Source organism: Pelmatolapia mariae, linkage group LG22, assembly GCF_036321145.2.
Source record: "Pelmatolapia mariae isolate MD_Pm_ZW linkage group LG22, Pm_UMD_F_2, whole genome shotgun sequence".
NCBI classification, from domain to species: domain Eukaryota; kingdom Metazoa; phylum Chordata; class Actinopteri; order Cichliformes; family Cichlidae; genus Pelmatolapia; species Pelmatolapia mariae.
The window spans coordinates 26,203,377-26,222,593 of NC_086245.2; the positions used below are offsets into that span (position 1 = coordinate 26,203,377).

Sequence of the window (19,217 nt, forward strand, 5' to 3'; positions counted from 1 at the left end):
TTGATTAAGAGTGGGATGTCACTCAAGTTCATATGCGTGTGAAGGCAGACAAGTGAATACTTTTGGCAATCTAGTGTTGCTAGTCTCATACTGTAATCCTTATTTTCCACTTTTGATGCTACCGTTCTGACCCAACTCAGTCCATGACATTCTTCTTCCACCACACCACCCTGCCCTCACTGTCTTCTTCACATCTTTTAGGCTTTGTCCATTTCACTACACAGTGAAAGACAAGCACTTAAACTCTTTCCTTCACCACCTCTGCTCCTTGCATCCTAACCCTTCCACCGTCCTTTCTCTCATTCACAAACGTATTCTACCTCGGATCTGCTGAATTTCATTGCTCCGCTCTTCTTTCCAAAGCGTACCTCTGCCTCTCCAGGTTCCCCTCAACCTGCTCTGTCAGTACAGATCACCATGTGCTCTTCAGATATAGTCCACAGAGAGTCTGAGCTCGTCCATCAGCGTGTCCATTGCCGTTGCCAAGAGGGGAGCCCAGGCTGTCAAATTTGCGCCATTTCCCATGTAAGATATGACCCCAAGCAACACTAACAGTGTACAGCCTTGGAAACAGCTCAGTGTGATTTGATTTAGATGCAGAATGCTTATCTGTCCCCTTTTTCCGTGCTTACCTGTCAATAAGGTTTAAGGTAATATTTGCTATGCTAACTCTTGCATGCTGTTTAACAGACCTTCTACTTTGCTAGAGACCCTTCCCTATTGCACAGGTGGTCAAATATGAACTTTCAAGCTCGTTAGAACTGCACAAGCTCTGTTTTTGCCTTCATATACTTTATTTCATGCATGTTTGCAAGTTTCAATAAACACTTCACTTATTTCCTATTTTCCAAACAAAATATAGAGAGATAGGAGGAGGCTCCAGGCTTTTGCACAACACTGTATGTTGCTAAAAAAAAAAACCCAAACAACTAAAAAACTTCATGGTGACTCCATTTTTCATATGCTGTTTCCACCATATGTAATTTTTTTTCTGGGGCTGCCACTGGCTCATACATTGAAGTCCTCCTTCTGCTCGGAGGGTTACAGCCAGGTCTTGAACACACTGCAAAAATAGTCCGCTTTTACAGACATGTCGAGTTTTCCGAAGAGCCAATAAAGGAAAAAAGGGGTATTTTTTGCAGTGTGTTCTAGTGAACAGGGCGGGGAGAGAGAAGGAGGAGGAGGCTGTCCTTTGCTGGCGTGTGTCTGCGTGCATGTGAGAGAGAGCGAGAGGAGTCAGCTGGTCGAAAAGTGCGGAGTGAGCGATGCATGCGTGTGTTTGGATGTGTGCGAGCGCGGGTGAGCGAGCGTTACGTGTGTGAGCTTTGTACGTGTGCAAGGAAAGCACCTCGGGGTGGGGTGGGGAGGGGGGAACAAGGTGAAGACAACAGAGTGGAGCCTGGGGGGGTGGAGGTGAGGGGGGGGGAAAGCAGTTTGTGTGGACATCCAGACGAGGATAGCCGGAGCGCACCGGGTGCTTCTCCGTCCTGGACACGATTTTGCCTTTTTCATTACAGTAAGCGCTTTGCATACTTGTTTGGGAACTAATATCTCTCATCAGGACTGCATATTGTTAAACTCAGTATCAGCCGGTCTATACATGCTTACTGGTCATGCGCCGGGACGCAAAGGAGCTTTAGAGATGATGTAAACTCAATTTATGAGCGACCTTATTGGTAGAAAAAAAGTATTTAATGACAGTTATTGCTGTGCTGTGAGATGCAAAGTCATTATGTAACTCTTTAAATTTGTCAGGCTACTCTAAGTGATCTGATTCTTCGCTTTTATGGAGATGACTGTAAAGTTACCATATATTTATTTTGTAATATTAGAAACACGCGTTGGCTGTAGTGGTGATAGTGAAGGAGGGGATTCAGTCTTTCAGCTCACAGCTGTCATATCACCTCATAACACAGTCAGACTCAGATGCTCCATCAGTGCCTAAAGCTGTTGTATCTCCTCCCTCTTCCACTAATTCCGATTTTGAACTGGGACAAGAGTTATCTGAAGCATCAGCGTGGTAGGGAACTGCTTCCCCAGAGAGCATAAGCTAGGTGTGTGTGTGTGTGTGTGTGTGTGTGTGTGTGTGTGTGTGTGTGTGTGTGTGTGTTAATGGGCTGTCATAAAGCTCCAAGCTGTGCCTTAATGTAGGTTTAATCTTTGTATGCTGTTAAACTTCCTTCCTTCCTACCTTATGCACAAAGTAGACTTCATGTCTGTTTGGGGCTCAGGTAATATTAAGGAGTTATGTGAGTGTGTGTTCTTCATAAGACAACAGACCATGAGTGTAACTAAAAATATGAATCCTTATGCACTTGGAAAGATGTGGTAGTAGTAGTGGGCGTGTTAAACACACTCACACACGTGTGGCATTATTAAGTTGCTCCCTGCCCCGTTTAATTTCTCCAGATCTCCCCATATGACCAGCAAAGCTGAATTGTTCCCTCTCTCCACAGGAGGAATCACAAATGTCAGGAAATGTCAAGCACACAGAGCTCTGTCTTTGGCACTTTCAGGCTTATTAGTTTGCACGTACGACGGCAGCACTTGCCCTTTTGGCCGGGACTTTGATTGCTGCCAGCAGCCTGTGCAATAACATGTAATATATTAAGAAAAAAAAAAGTGTGCAGTTATCAGGAACGCAGAGGCTGCACTGCGACGTATGTCCAAATTTGCACACACATACACATTAAGGCACACATCCTCTGACAGAAGAGCAAACCTAAAGATAGCAGAGCCCCAGTGGAAACAGTAATTAGTGGGGTGAAGAGAGAGGGAGGAGAGGAGAGAGGAGGAGGAGGATATTGTTTGAACCATCTGATATCTGTTATATAATGACCTGTACAATGGAGACATGCTGGGAGAGAAAGTGAAGAGGAATCGTCAAAGAGTGAGAGGAGCTATTTAGTGAGAGAGAGAGAGGCAGCTCTGTGTGTGTGTGTGTGTGTGTGTGTGTGTGTGTGTGTGTGTGTGTGTGTGTGTGTGTTTTCAGCAGATTGGGTTTGCTGAACCTTTGTTGGAAGCAGTATCAGTTGCAGCAGTTCCCTAAAAATGTGTATGTGGGCTGTATAACATCATTTCTCTCTTTGAGGAAGCTTATTATTTTTCCTCGAGCTCACAGATGAATCCAGTCTGTGAGCTGGGCATCTCTAATATGTTATTGCAGCTCTCCGTGAAATTGGACAGGCAGATAGGAGTTAAAGAGGATCAGCGATTAGATTTCAACGGTGATCTGGGACTTCCACCAGCGGGCGAGGATAGGAATCGCGAGCTAAGACGATGAAACAAGTTTAAGACAGAAATCTGATTCCAAAGTGACATTACACGGAGCTTATAATGAGCCCGTTTATCTTCATATGAATGTGACTGCAAGGAGTTTTTGGTATGTAAATGCAAGTAAGAGTTTTTTTCTTTCTAAATGCTGCAGAAAAATAAACAGAAGACTAAGTGCTGAACAGCTTGAGATGGATTTTTGTGTGTGTGTGTGTGTGTGTGTGTGTGTGTGTGTGTGTGTGTGTGTGTGTGTGTGTCTGTGCTCGCGAGTCCTCTTTCCAAACACACACATGCGCGCAACTTCCTGCTGCTTACTCACAGCAGATAATGCAGTGGAAATAGACAACTCCTATTTCAACTTGTGCAACCCCCCCCCCCCCCCCTCCACACACACACACACTCTTCTTTCCTTCCCCATCATTCTGCAGGTGGTGGAGAGTGGTCATGTGTTGCTCACTCAGAGAGGAGAAATTCTTATTTAGTTCTAAGCCACTGGCTTTGTGAAGGAACTGTGTGTGTGTGTGTGTGTGTGTGTGTGTGTGTGTGTGTGTGTGTGTGTGTGTGTGTATTGTGTACAATGACTGTGTTTACACTGGATTTAGTGTGCACATGTTCAACCGTGCATGCACACTAAGTCGCACAGACGAGCTTTGTTTGCTGTTTAGGTGAGAAGGAGGTGCAGGACTTTTGTCTTTAGAAAATTGATACCAGTTGTGCAAAGTTGTTGTGTAATGTATAGCACAAAATCCCAAATCCACCTTTAGTAGTTAGTGAGATTTGTTAATTAAAACTTCATTTTAACCCTGTGGTTTTTTTCTTAATGAGTCTTTAATTTTCTCTGTGATTTTAGTGCTGTTCTTCATTCAGTCTGTTTCTTTTTTGTGCAGAGTGCTGGTGAGACCAGAGGGTTATTCCCTGCAGAGGGAACGCTGAAGGAACATCATGGCATTAGCGGGATGCCCTGACTATTTCTTACGTCATTCGAACTACCAGGTAAACATTTAATGTGCCAGCTGTATGTGGGTTTGTTGGTAGAACGTGAATCAAAGTAATGTTAAACTGGAGTTAGTTTTCACGTAACAGAGAATCAACTTTAGGACTAAGTGACACTTGCTGGTTGATGAAGAATTGCTGCATGTTCGATTCTTAATTTTTGTGTAATTTTAGACAAATTTTGGTATAATCTTGGACCGAACAAAAATTATTTTATTTTACTTTTATGAGTTTGCCTGTTTGACATTGTGCACATTTACCGCCATGCTTTTAGAAGATGGTGCTGTCCTGTGTGCATGCTAACACTAAAGGCCTCAGTATACCAGTTACGTTGGTTGTTTCATGCAGTGTGCACTAGGGGACATTGCTTACCTAGCGCACTGGTTGGTGGCTAGCGTTGGTTGGTAGCTAACGTTGGTTGGTAGCTAATGTTGGTTGGTAGCTAGCGTTGGTTGGTGGCTTGCGTTGGTTGGTAGCTAACGTTGGTTGGTCGCTTTGTGCACTAGGCAACATCACCTAACAGTCACTTATATTTATTCCTGTTTTTAAGGCCTTGGTCGCTGCTGCGATACAATAAGTGTTGCCACTAAGACAATACTGCCACATCAGCGCTATTATAGGAGGAGAAGTCAAAGCCGGAAAAAAAAACCCATTGCCAAGTGGGTTTTTTTACAAAGTGTTTCCCACGTCTCATGTTTTCAAATTGTTGTAATAGCGCCCTCTGTATAATCTCTGACTATTAAAATGGCCATAAAAACCAACGTGACCATGCACTGGTGTCTTCAGCCCAGCTGCAGCAGCACAAAGTTTGCAGTTGGCTAACTGCTGTGCTAGAAATAAGTTGGAGACTAAAATGTTATCAAAACGGATACAAATAATAGAAAAGATTGATATTCTCCGAGTAGTAAATAAAAAATATGACATTATTATTTTATAACATTGTCAAGAGACTAGCAAACAGTTGCCTATTCATATATAACAGATAGTTAAATTATCATTTGTTTGAAATTTGTGTTGCTGCTCCAAGAATAATTGCAGTTGTTCAGTTCTCCGACTTCCTAGTAAGCTAGCCACCTTTGAATGCACTCTGGTGCTGAGTGCTTAGCATAACCAGCGTAATGATGAGCAGAGCTTTTTTTGTGGAAACCAGCTGCTGTTCTGAATATGTCAACTGGATAACCAAGATAAACCTTAACAGATGAAACCACCGAAATAGTGATTATGAGGCAAGACCAAGGTTTAAGTTTAGCTGTGGGCTAAAGTTTGCTTGCCTCAAAGTGAGCGAATCCCAGCTTAGTTAGGTGAAATATGGCATCGGTGCAACACGACAGACCTGGTTCCACTGTCCAACTCCTGCAGAATGAGCCCTTTGTTTCTCAGCTTGGATTTTCTCCTTTCCAACCCTCCAGTAACCTAAAGAATTTGGCTAAAGAGCTTCGTGGACGTCTATAAATAGAGTGCTAAGCAAACAACAATAACAAGTTTGGGCTTTGTTGTGTGACAGGCCTAAAAGCACTGGATTGATGGTATGATGCCTTGCTGGGACCCATGGAATGATGGAGGTGACGTAGTCTCAGCTGTCTTTTTTTTTCTCTTAGTGGAGGGACAAAAATCCTGCTCACCCAATCTGTGGGACTGCTGAGCCCCTGCTGAGCTGACATTAAGTTGGACTGGTTCACGTTAGCTTCCAGGAAAGAGTTTTGCCCCAGTAAGGCTGCAGTGAATAGTGAATTGAATCCCCATTGAAAAACAACATTCCTCCACCCTGCATGTAGCAGAGAAAAACCAAAGTTTGATAGTTTGATGGAGAGAAGTGGGTTACAACATTGCTCTGTTTGTGTTTGTGTTGGTCTGTGTGTATGTTGCTCATGTAAAGCTTGCCAGTTGTCATGAAACAGCATGGCACACATGGAGTCCCTGCGCGGCAATGACTTTATGCTCGGTGTTTAGAGATAAGGAGCAAATAAGCCCCTTTTCTCTGTACTTACATAAAGCTATACATAATGGTGGTCATGTTTGGGAATTTGGGCAGCATTCCAAGTCTTATGTGTGTTCCTGTGTCTCGCTCTCTTACTGAGAGCGTTGGACCTGTGCCAGGGAGGTCTCAGATTAAACGGGCAGCGACTCTTGCTTTCCCTCTTTTTCTTATGGATGTATTTGTAAATGTGCACGCACACGCTCTCCACAGACCAAGAGACCACTGTCCACAGTCTCAAAGCTCTGCTGAGTTATGACTTCAACCGCTAAGAGCGGAAAGAATGAAGCGTTTAACCTCTCCTCCTCTCCTTCAGCATCAGCATTGATACCATTTGTTCCTAAACATGTCTGTTCTGCCTGACAGTTTGTGTCTCTATATTCTCAGAGGTCAGGTAAGTGGTTATGTGCGAGCATGGTGACGGGCATGCTCAGTTGTGTTTGTGCTTTCGAGGAAGCGCAGCCTTTAAAGCACTTTGTTGAAGTGCCTTGATGTCAGTGTTTTGGGCAATGGAGTGAAAGGGGAGCTCGCTATTTATGAAGGCAATGTCAAGAGAAGTTACAGGATGTCTGTCCAAAAGCAACCCCAGTATGTCAAGCTGATGGAAACTGTAGAGCCACAGCATTCATTCAGTGAGATATAGCTTTAATGCTCCAAAACCCAGGACAAGAAATCACTCAAATCTTGGAAAACTGCTCTTCAATATTTAATGCTAGTTTCTGGCCCAGAGACATTCTGGAAATCAGCGTAATGCGACAGCGAGACGGAGAATCAAAGCATCGTTTTGAGAAAAAGAATGTGCAGCCAACACCGCTACCTCCAACGTAGCAAATCTTTCAAAGATGGTTTTAGCACAGATTTTTGTTAGCCAAAATACTTCTAGATGCATTAAGTCGGATGAGATTGTATGCTTTGTCAAAGATACAAATGCTTCCCATCAGTAGACCGGAAGTATTTATAGTGGCACCATTAAGAAATTATAATTTTCCGTTAAGAACTAAAGTCAACTTCTAGTCTTAGGCTCTGCATCCACACACAGAAATTGCAGGTATTGCCCCACAAAAAAAACAAAAGATGTGCTTCTACTGCACATAAAACAAAGATGAACATCGTCCACAGTGGCTTCAGTGTTTACTTCCGTATGACACCGTGCTGTGTTGTTGTTGTTGCTTTGGGCAAGCCAGTCATTTTAGGGTCATGATGAGAGATACAGTGCTGTGAATAAGCATCTGACGCCATTCATTTCTTTATATTTTGCTTCCAATGAGACAGATTTTCTTTTAATATGTTAAAAAGGTTTTGAGCAGTTCCCTAGGCTTTTAAAGTTTTCTTTGGACATTGGCTGCTTTTTCATTAATTTTCATTCTATTTCAGATTATTTTATATGTCTCATTCAAACATAAAAAGGTATCTCACTCAGACAACGTAGCAGCTGTTCACCAAAATCTCATCAGAAATGATCTTGGTGGCTATCAGTGGGGAGAAAAGCTATGTGTTATACACGGTGGAGGCACAGTAATGAATTGGGGGCTGCATTTCAGTCAGCTGTGTTGAGGATGTTAGCCAAATTAGTGGAAATATAAACGTAGAAAGGTAATATGCAAAACCATCTGTCAGCAGCTTTATTTTTCAAAAAGACAATGATCCCAAACACACTGCTAATGTAGTAAAAGCATACCGGGATAGAAAAAACACACACACAGAGGACTAGTATCAGTCATGGACTAGCCCAAATCTCAACATTACTGAAGCAGTGTCGGCTCATCTGGACAGAAAACAGAACAAAAGGCAGGCAAGATCTAAAGGAAAGATTTAAATGTCCTTCATGAAGAACTATTCCTGAAGACTAGTTAAAGAAATAACAAGAAAGCTTTCCTAAGAGGGTTCAGACTGTGTTGAAGAAGGAAAGCAGTTGCACCAAATACTGACTCAAGACTTTTGCACAGTACTGTATTAATAAACTTTGGTCCTCCGTGCCCCCTGATCAGACTTATGCATGCATCTTGCCCATAAATGCAAAGCCACAATGCTAAAAAGGCTCCATAACTGTAATAAACTTCTATGGAAAAATACTAAGATGAACATTCAAAGTAATTCAGTGTAAATGAGATTTGTTAAACGATGCTGTGTGTTGTGAAACAGAAAACACACGACTGCAGGAATGACTCACAAGCCGTAAAACTACAAGAAGAAAGCCTCCCTTCATGTACTGTGCCACTCAGTATGCCCTTAAGACTAGTTATATGAAGAATGCTGTTTTGTTGGCTATAACTATTGTGCAAAACAGTCCACATCTGGTAAATGATTTTAGCGGGAAATCAGTGCCTCTTTCTAAGAAACGGGGTCATGTCTTTCAAAATTGGCTTTTTCTACCCATATAACCACCCAGGTGACGGCTGATGTAGCATCACTACTCGATTTAGAGTTCATGGTGAGTTTTTTATGGGGAATGTGGCCATTAAAGCTGACCCTTTTACTGCAAGAGCGCTGCAAAGGAAAGGGTAATTTTCCCTACGTTTACTTGTAGCTATATGTTAACACTGCTGCTACTGATAGCTCTTTAAAGACCTGGAACATCGTCCTGCCTCCAATTCCAAACAGTGTATACCCTTGTGCCTGGGAAAGCCCAGACTCTGAACAGTGCCGAGAGAAGATTGATTAGTGTGATTGCAGTGAGTAAATCACTTGATCACTTGATATCATCAGATTAAAAACATTCACTTATAAATTCTCTGTGTACTTTTTCCAGCTTTTCATTTTAGCTTTAGTTATCAGGTTTTGCTGTTTATGGAGATATTCTGTCTTTATAGCTGTGGTGATAAAGTTTTTCCATCTGTCTTAAAGGAGTAGCATCCCTGATTTGCTTTTGTGTTTAGGGTTGGTGTGAAAATTAAGATTAGGTCCATTAAAAGGGGTTACAGCTAGCACTTAGCTTAGCACAAACACTGAGCACTGGATTAAAGAGGTGTTCTGGCTGAAAACTTACCTATAAAGGATATTAAATAATATTGTTTTCTTAAGATATATATAAAAATATATAAAAATTGAGGTGGATATCCACATACTCATGGAAGGTTTTACTCTCGTTGTGCTAACATAGCCTAGCTTACCACTAGACTATTTGTTTTGGAAGCTTTTAAAGAAAGAGCCACAAGTAGATCTGCTAGTAGTTAAGATGCAAATAAAAGGTCATCTCAGCTAATTTGGTAAAAGTCTCACTTTCTGTAGATTTGGAGTAATGCCTGGTGTTGTGCAGTATGTATGTATTTGATATATATGTGTGTATATATATATTTATGGGTGTTTAGCAGCTTGTAAGTTGTTGTGCCTCAGTCTTAGCTGTAGCCTGGCCTGCAGACTTTCTCTTTCAGCCCACAGGCCCTGCAGCCAAGTTGCCTTCCTTGGAAAGCTTTTGGCTGCTGCTGCTTCTCAGAGCTATAAATCTTACTCTGGGCATTTATGGATGTTTTCGAAGCACCGAGGGGAGCTGCGAGTGTGTGTGTGTACGTGCATGCATGCGGACTGAGACCTCTGGCCACGAGCAGTTCCTGGAAGCAACGCTTCCGCGTTCTTCTTTTTCCTGGAAAAGAGAAGATTGAAAATTTCATTGGCTTTTTTCCCTCTCTTTCTCCTCTGCAGCTTTCTTGCCTTGAGGCTGCTTCAAATTAGACAATGTGTGAAGAACTTGGCAGGATGTGTGCGTGTATCTCCAGACGTGTGAGATTGTATAAGTGAGCTGGGACTGGTGTTTTTTTGTTTTGTTTTTTGTTCTAAAAATTATTGAATTGATTGATAATCTTTTTTTTTCATGAAATACATAAAGGTTTAGTTAATTAGTGAGTTTCACAAGTTTAAAATAAAGCTCAGTATACCTGATACAGGGAGAGAGTGTGCGTAAAGGAAAGGTCAGAGGGGTCAGAAAGCCACAGTGACAAAGTGTCACCGGGCTCTGAATGCCTGACTTGGCATTCCTCGACAGCAGAGGCCTGAACCCACCCTTTGCCCGACCATTTGAACTCTGTGAAAATGACACGCTGTCTTCCCGTTTTACTAAAATATCTGACATCTTAAACACATTGCATGAGGCTTTTTTTTAACCACATGGTCAAAATCGTTCTTTTTTTATATGTTTTTTTTATGTCCTTTACTTCTTTTTTTTTTTTGGACAGGAAAGGATGGACCGCACTTCCACTCGCAGGCCTGACGAGCTTATTGTTCCTGGCTTTCAGCGCTCAGCCAGTCAGAATTTGCCACATCACCATGGTAACTCTTCTCCTTCTTGAACCTATGTCGAATTTATTAAAGAAAATTGGAAAATTTAGGTTGGATTATAATAACTTGGTTGGTCTTTTCTGGTATGTCCTGAGAGATTAATGAAATCCTTCCATCTATATTTCTTTTGTCATTTCCTTTCTTCATACCTTTCTTTATGGGATCAAAACCAATTTATTGGCCCTCTTAACACTCTTCCTGTCTTCCTAGAAATCCCCCCCTCCTGCTCTATCTCCATCTCCATCTAGGACACTGTCTCCCTCCATCACTACATGCTATGCTCTCCAGATGGAGAGGTTATTGACAAATTTTAAACTCCCCCCTCCCTCTACCGCTGCTCGGCACTATTTTGAACCCTTCCCTTCCCCACAGTGCCTCAGTATTAAATCTGCCCCCATTATATTTCCAGAATTTCATTCACACTTCCAGGAAAATCTTGGGAATTCTTCTTGGCTAGTGGTTATCCTGTGGATTAGCTTTTTTTTTTCTTTTGGTTTGGTGATTTATTGGACTGGCTTCACTTCTGCTGGCTTGTTGGTCATGCTCGTGTAAGTGCATTGTAAACATGGTTTCACAATAAGTGAATGGGTGCTTACATAGGTCTATAGGTCAAACAGTTTAGGGCAGAAGGGAGTTCATAGAAAGTAAGCCATAGGTCTGTAGGTCAGGGTTGTAGATAGTAGGAGGTCAGCAGGTTCATACTCTATTCCAGGCAGTGACGCCACTGGAGTGATCAGCCGTTTGCCACTATCACACACTATACAGTAAAACAGCACTTCCAGAATCTTTTCTTGTTGTTAGTGATAGCTTGTAAAGTGTAACTGCTGCAATTAAATATGGGGTCAAGATCATGCAAATGTAAATGCATTGGCACAATAGACGCAAGAATCTCTCAGTCTGTGCACAACTTTTTATAGTAACTCAACAAACCAACAAGGAACAAGTCTGCACAAGGAACCACTGAAATTATGCTTCTAGTTTCTGTAGCTTTTCTTGTAATGTTTTTTAAGTTAAACATTTACCAAGTTGAATTCTCAAGTACAACAATAAAAATAAAGCAAAACTGGCCTGCAAAAATTTATGGACATGGCCAATAACCAGTATATGCATCCATTTCCCAAACCCAGCTGATAACATGCAGATAAATAGTCAGCCCCTCAGCTATGTAATATATACTTTGTAAACAAAATAATAGACTGTTCAAACAAATTAAAGAATCGCTTTGGTTTGTTTACACAAAACAGTGAAAAGTACACAGTGTCAATTCTGGTATTCTATGGCAAATCAATCAGGCTCCTCGGTGCTGGGCAGTGAGCACAGGGTCCACTAGGATTCTCAGGTCACCCTCATGAAGTCAGTTTCTGATTGTTTGGAAGGAGACAGTCACACCAGTGACCTGCTGGAGGTCATTCTGTAGCTCTCGCAGTGCTTATCCTGTTCCTCCTTCCAAAAAGAAACCGATAGCGGTCCTCCTGATAGTTTAAGGGCCTTTGACGGCCCTGTCCACTTCTCCCAGAGTAACTGCTTATCTCCTGGAATCTCCTCCATGCTCTTGAGACTGTACTTGGAGACACAGCAAACTTCTGGCAATGGTACGTGTTGATGTGCCATTCTGGACAAGCTGGACTACCTGTGCATCCTCTCTACGCTCCACGTATCGCCTCATGCTACCAGTAATGACGCTGACCGTAGCCAAATACAAAACTAGTGAAAACCAGTCAGAAAAGATGTGGAGGAAAAAAATGTCAGTGGCCTCCACCTGTAAAACTCTTCCTGATTTAAAACCACTGAAACTGATTAACGACTCCCTCTGCCACTTGACTGACCGAATCAGTGTCCCAGAAGTTTAACTAATTTGATGCTATACTCTGATTAAAAAATATTTCTTTGTATTTTCAGCAGTGTACTTATCTCTCTTGATATCTGTCTTTATAATTCACAGGGCTCTATGCAGTACTAGAAAAACTAAGTACATGATTTAGGAGCTTGCAGAACCACCTTTAGTAGTAATAACTTGAAGTAATCATTTTCCGTAAGACTTGCTAGAGACTATCAGTCTCTTACATTATCATTCCAACTTTGCATCAATTCACTGAGGTTTGCAGGCATTTGTTTGTGCACAGTTCTCTTGAGGTCCCACCACTATCCTGCTGTAGGTTCCAGTTTCCAGCCAGCTTTAGCTGACAGTCAAATAGCCTCACATTTGTCACTAGAATACTTTGGTATAAAGAGGATGTGTCCAGGTCCTGTAGGTGCCAAACAAACCCAAATCATCACACTTCCACTAACGTGCTTGACAGTTTGGTATGAGGTATTTGTGCTGTATGCTCTCTATCCTGTGTTATTCCAAATATGGTTCTAGAAGTCGTGGTTTGTTCAGATGAAAGTATGCAAACGCAAGCTGTGCTGCCATGTTCTCTTTAGAGAGAAGAGGTTTTCTCCTGGAATCCCTTCCAAATAAATTATACTTGTTTAGTCTTCCTCTAATTGTACTTTAATCATGAAATTTAACATTTAACATACCAAATGAAGTCTAGCGCCAAATCACAACAACAGTCGCCTCAAGGTGCTTTATATTGTAAGGTAGAGCCTACAATAATACATACAGAGAAAAACCCAACAATCAAATGACCCCCTATGAGCAAGCACTTTGGCGACAGTGGGAAGGAAAAACTCCCTTTTAACAGGAAGAAACCTCCGGCAGAACCAGGCTCAGGGAGGGGCGGGGCCATCTGCTGCGACCAGCTGAGGAGAGAGAAGGAAGACAGGATAAAGACATGCTGTGGAAGAGAGACAGAGATTAATAACAAGTACGATTTAACGCAGAGAGGTCTATTAACACATAGTGAGTAAAAATGGTGACTGAAAAGGAAAAACTCAATGCATCATGGGAGTCCCCCAGTAGCCTATGCCTATTGCAGCATAAATAAGGGAGGATTCATGGTCACCTGATCCAGCCCTAACTATATGCTTTAGCAAAAAGGAAAGTTTTAAGCCTAATCTTAAAATTAGAGATAGTGATTAAAGAGGAATGATGTTCAGTTAATCAGGTTAGCAACACTTGGCTGCTACTTACCCTCTTAATTCCTATGGAGGCAGTAGGGATGTACTTAGTTTATTACAGGACTGTATATAGTTTATCTGATAAAATGTTTTGCAGGACAACACTTCACTTCACTGAAAAGGCAAGAGTCAAAGTCACCCATCTCCAGTTTCATTCTGGCTTTGGTTGGTAGCTGAACCTTACCTCAGCCTCACTGATGGATGTGCTGTATTTTTAGATCATGACTGGCTCAGATTACATGCCCTTCATTTATGCTAGGTGTGTTTTTTTTCTTACAATCTGATGACATGTTGTCATCTGCATGTAAGCCCACCAATTAACAGTAGATTTAATATTTTGTTCATAATTTTCTTTTATCTGATTTATGTGCTGTCCTCCGGTCCTGCAGCTGAGTAATAAGCAAATTTCTGCTGATAGCTTGAGGCTTTCACAGCAGTAACAGTCATTGTCGCGATAGAAAATCATTCATTTTATGCACCTGTAGTTACACACTAAAGTAACTTTGAGAGTGTTTGTGCCTCCAACAATGCAAAATGTAAATGCACTGACAACATAAATGCTTTTCAAATAAAAAAACAGCAGCAGCAAGAAAAACCTACTCAGAAAGTACCAACGCAAAAAGGATGCTAAATATAACCCCTGTGTTTTTGTTGCATAAAAAGAACTCCGTTGCGCTTTGCCCTTGAAAATCTTGAACATTCAGCTCTCTTCGCTGACCTCTAGACTGCTGTCAGAGATCGATGATTGCAGGTTGTCGTGGCCAGGGACAGAGAGCACTCATTCAGTATATTTTGGGATCTTACAGGACTGAACTGGCCACGTTTGTATGGTAGGTTTTGTCATCAGATGCTAGCCAGACGGCTGCAGCGAGTCATCTACATTCCAAGTTATAGTTAGCGGAGGAGACGGAGAAGACATTTTCATTCTATATGTCCTCTGGGTTCCCTGTCCATAGCCAACAGCGCCGTGTGGGCCAAGCCACAGGGGGAGGGTGAGGAATGCCAATGATACCATCATTATCCTCTTAAAGTGGCACTGGGCTACTTTTTTTTTTTTGTAAAAGTTCTTTTTTAGCAGCAAGAACAAAACCTTTCAAACTCACAATAATTAGGATGATGAAGAATCTTCCTGTGAGCAACTTTAAATATTATTGCAAGTGTTGTTTGCCATTGCATTGATGCACATTAGCAGTTGAGAGAAAAATAGACTAAATGTTAAGTAACTTACCCAGTTTTAGCATCCTACCAAACGTACAACACTGTGCAAAAGTCTTGAGCCACCCTCATTTCTTTGTATTTTGCTAGTAAAATGGGAAGTAGCTGCAGCCATTTAGAGAAACGCATGTAAACATAGATGGAAATACAGCATATAAGATGAAAACAGAGTTTGTACATTTCTTAGCTTTAAAGTCAATATTCGTTATGACCACATTTATTCTTCAACAAAGGCTGAACTCTCTTGTAATTTCTTTAAGTAGTCTTCTGGAATAGTTCTTCAGACTTCTTGAAGGACTTCCAAAGCTCTTTTTTGAATGTTGGCTGCCTTTTGTTCTGTTTTCTGTCTAGATGAACCCACACTGCTTCAGTAATGTTGTGGTTTAGGCTCTTGTGAGGCCAACCTATGGGTTGATACATTGGTATTGCGTGTTTTTATATCCACGTGTGTGTTTACTGCACTGGCAGTGAAGGCTTTGCTAATCAGACAAAAAAATCTGTGTCAAGATCTGATGGTACTTTTCTGTGTTCATCGTTTCATCATTGTGTTGCATTCAATGTAAAATGTAGCCCCAAACCATGACAGAGCCTCCACTATGTTTCATAGGTGGATATAGACACTCACTGTTATACCTCTCTTCTGATCTCCTCCATCCATATTGACAACAACCAGCTGCTACTGATTTTACTACACTTCCTGTGTAATTTGTTGTACCTCAGACTTTTCTCCCCATTTCGCTTCCTTAGCAATGGTTTCTTTAAAGCCACCCGTCCACTGAGACCATTTCTGATGAGGCTCCAGGGAATAATAAATGGATTAACTGAAGGGCCAGATGTATCTGTCAGGTCCTGTGTCAGGTCTTGGCTGGACTTATCCTGCTTCTTAAGGACGCAACCTTTACTAAAAATCACAAAGTAGCGTAACTTTTATTATGCTATGGAAGGAAAAACATAGGCATTAGTAATGAGACGAATGACAACACCTTTTGCTTTTACTTCTGTAAGCAGATCATGAGTCCACATTATGTTACATCTTTATATAATAGCCATGACTGTCTGTCCTCATGCGCGGTCTTGTTCTTTTCCTAGAACATCTTTTGCACACACAGCCCCCCCCCACCCCCCACCCCCCCCCCCCCCACCCAAGCAACCATGTCCCACTCATGAACCCCAGCATCACATGACCCAATGTCCCAGACTGTGCTCTATGTTCTTTATAACCTAAGATGAGCGACTCCTGTTGTTTTTGGTGCAGCAGCTTTCCCCCCTGCTCTCACTGTGTATGTTCACAGTGTTTGTGTACATTCGGTGCACTGCTGCGCTTCTTTTTAAATTTCTCCTCTTTAATTAGACGCACATGTACATCAGCACTGCAGAGTGCACATAGTGTCCTATCCTCATTCCTGTGTGTCTGTTTTGATGTCCTACTTTGTCCCAGTCATTTGGCCACCATGTGCCATGAACAGGCCTGGTTAACGTTCCCAGAGTGCTGTAATTTCGTCTGAGAGGAATGTCAGGAATTCTGTGTGTGGTGTTGGGGTGGGACTTACAGAGGACCAAAGGCCTTTAGACACACATACACACACATAGCGAAACACATTGAGACCACAGTTGTGAGGACGTTTAACAGAGCTTATGTAAAAGTTGATTCACTAGAGAGATTTCTCTCCCACTAGCAAGCTTTTCCCCCACAAGCTGACAGTGCACATTTACTTTTTAGAAAGTTTAGAGTAGAAAAATCTATTGCTGCGAGATTGGAAAATGGTTAGTAGTGACTGCCATACACAGGATTATCTCCATCTGTCCCCAGAGGGCATTTCATTTTGCATTATAGAGTGCTGCAAGAAGTGAACCAATTCATCATCAGAAAGTAGCACATGAACAGCATCAAAGCGTTGAGGAAAGCCCAAAGTGGGGCTTGCAAATCCGGGCCTGGCTTTAGCTAATTAATAACAGTTTACGGTAAAAGATCGGCGTCGACATCTGACCTGCACGACCAGGGGCCCATTCACTCTAGTTTGCTTTGGTTAGTCGTTCGGTCTGTGGGCGAGTGCTGGTTCGAAACTGCTGCCGGCTGCCAGGAAGACTTGTCAGCCCCTCGAATGACAGTTTACACACAGTTAGGCCAAAGGCAAGCCAGGGAGGTGGTGTACTACACAGGCATTGAATGAAATCCAAGCCAAAGAGGAATCCAACACAAGGAAGAATGATACTTCACATCAGGGCTGTGCTTTCTCTCACTCTCTCTGTCTGCTGTCATGCTTGATAATTCAGGGCCGTGATGTTTTTCTGGCAATATTTTTATTGCTTAAATTGCTGCTCTATCAAAGTGCCATTGAGAATTCAGTGTCATTGTCTCAGTATGTACTGTAGACATGATACAAAGGTTATGAGCTGTTTGCTCAAAGTAAAACTAGTGCCCAGTCTGTGTTTAATTGCAGACATAGATAAAGAAAAGGTTCACTGATACAATTGTCTCTCTAATCAGACTTTATAGGTTCCTCTTTCTTTTCTTTCTTTTTTTTTTTACATCTTATACTGAGTCTTTTATCTCAACTGCTGAGCCTGCCGAGGCGGGAAAACTGTGCAGATAGACGTGGGAACATGTTTTAATAGGGTTAGCTGTGGGCATGTGAGTTGAAAGTATAAATAAGTTGGCAATTCTCGTCCTCCGGAAGCATTCTTGCATCGGGATTCTGTTTGATGAAACTTCTAATCGTGTCTTGGCTACCTTTTCTCTTGCTGGTAAAAGTTTAGCTGAGATACTCGGCAGGGACGCCTCCAGAATTTTTTCATAGTGGTGGCCATATGAGGGGCCACTAAAAATATTAGGATGGCAGAATTTCCAGTTTTATTATTCTGTTGTCAAATATAGGTTAAAAATAAAAGAAATATGGCAAAAAAGAGAGAAAGAAAATATTTATATGCCTAGTTAATTTCCATTTTGGGGTGTGGTCAGTGCCAGCTTGTGATTCCACAGCTGTGTTTTCTTCGTCACTAACTTTAGCTGCTGTAGTGTTAAACTACACTGGGATGATTTTGATGACTGTCAGCTGCTTGTAGATGCAATGCATCACTGTCACTCATTCCATTCTCCCTTTGCCCATCCTGCTGTCCACCTGCATCCACAGATGATGACGTGGATCTGGAGCAGCTGGTGAATGACATGAACTCCTCTATGGAGAGTGTGTACTCCACACAGACAGACACGGCAGTTCTTCTAAACAACGGCCACGCCCCTCACCACCACCATCAGGTGCACTCTTCCTACCTGGGACACAGCCGTCGCCACACCCCAGCCCTGCCCCCTTCTTCCCCCTCCAGAGAAAGGCTGAGACACTCTCAACCCATGCACATCAAAGCTGTCAGGTAAATACTCATAACCTGGGCCTCTACACTGATCGCACTGGTTTATGTTCAAGATAAAGACGGCTGATAGCGCTGCTACACCTGCAGAAATAAAGATATGAATAAAAGATAACGCAGCACTGCCAGCGAAAGAACACTCTGTTATTATATATCTGTCTGTCTGTGCCATTCTTGTAAACATGCTATCTCAGGAACACCTTGGACGAGTGATGACGTTTCATATCCGAAAGGTCAAAGGTCAGCTTCACTGTGAAATCACAGTTTTCTGCAGAAACCCTTTTTTTTCTGGCCACTATTAAAGGCCATGATCAGGAACAGAAGGGGAGAGTGTGACCATGTTTCATTTGAAACTGAATTAACTTCTGGTAACTCTGTAGTTGCAGAGATATTATATATTGCTTTTTTGTGCTGCCACATTTAAGACGTGTGTTGAACTTCTCTGTGGGTTTAATCAGAATCTGCTTTCCTGGCCACAGCATGTGTATACATACAAGAAAACTGACTGCTTCTAATCACTGTCAGTGAACGTACGCACTAATGAAATAGAAGTTCAACAAAATAAGTCATAAATTAAAAAAAACAAAACATCAACAACATAGATATCAAAGGTCTGAAGTGCAAACATCATCCACCGTCCTTACACCCTCAACTGAGATGATGAGCATTTCTCATTTTATGGATCTAAACTGCAGTCTGACTGCTAGTCCCACACAGTTTGCTCATGTTTTTAAAAATCTGGCTGGTGCACCAGGTGATCAGGCAACCGATCTGCCTCCAGTGTTCCCTCACTCTATTTGAGTTCCTGCTCACCAGACTTTCAGATAGAGTACACTCAATAAACACTTACACAGATTAGCTGCACTCATACAGTGTGTTATTTCATTCACTTTAAGCCCTTTGGCACCCTCACATTGCCAGTTAACCTAAGATTCTTGTCTTTGGAATATGGGAGAAAGATCCCGGCTGACCAGGACATTCATACCCAGAACCTGCTTGCTGTGACGAGACAGTGCTGACCACTACACCACTGTGTAAAACAAGAGACTGTAAAAAACAT

At 42.1% G+C, this 19,217-nt stretch overlaps 1 protein-coding gene across 3 annotated transcripts in view; it reads left to right on the forward strand.

The window, feature by feature from the left end:
- Window positions 1–1,428: 1,428 nt before the first annotated feature.
- Window positions 1,429–19,217, forward strand: part of LOC135933201 (growth factor receptor-bound protein 10-like) — a 48,500-nt gene continuing 30,711 nt past the window's right edge. The window contains exons 1-4 of one of the 3 annotated variants that reach the window (XM_065471214.1): window positions 1,429–1,516; window positions 4,161–4,266; window positions 10,411–10,504; window positions 17,923–18,160. In XM_065471214.1, coding sequence (XP_065327286.1) covers window positions 4,216–4,266; window positions 10,411–10,504; window positions 17,923–18,160 — 383 coding nt within the window. In that variant the 5' untranslated portion in view covers window positions 1,429–1,516; window positions 4,161–4,215. Of the gene's footprint in view, window positions 1,517–3,877; window positions 3,939–4,160; window positions 4,267–10,410; window positions 10,505–17,922; window positions 18,161–19,217 lie in introns of those variants that run through there. The other 2 variants (XM_065471218.1, XM_065471219.1) reach the window with 2 other exon arrangements.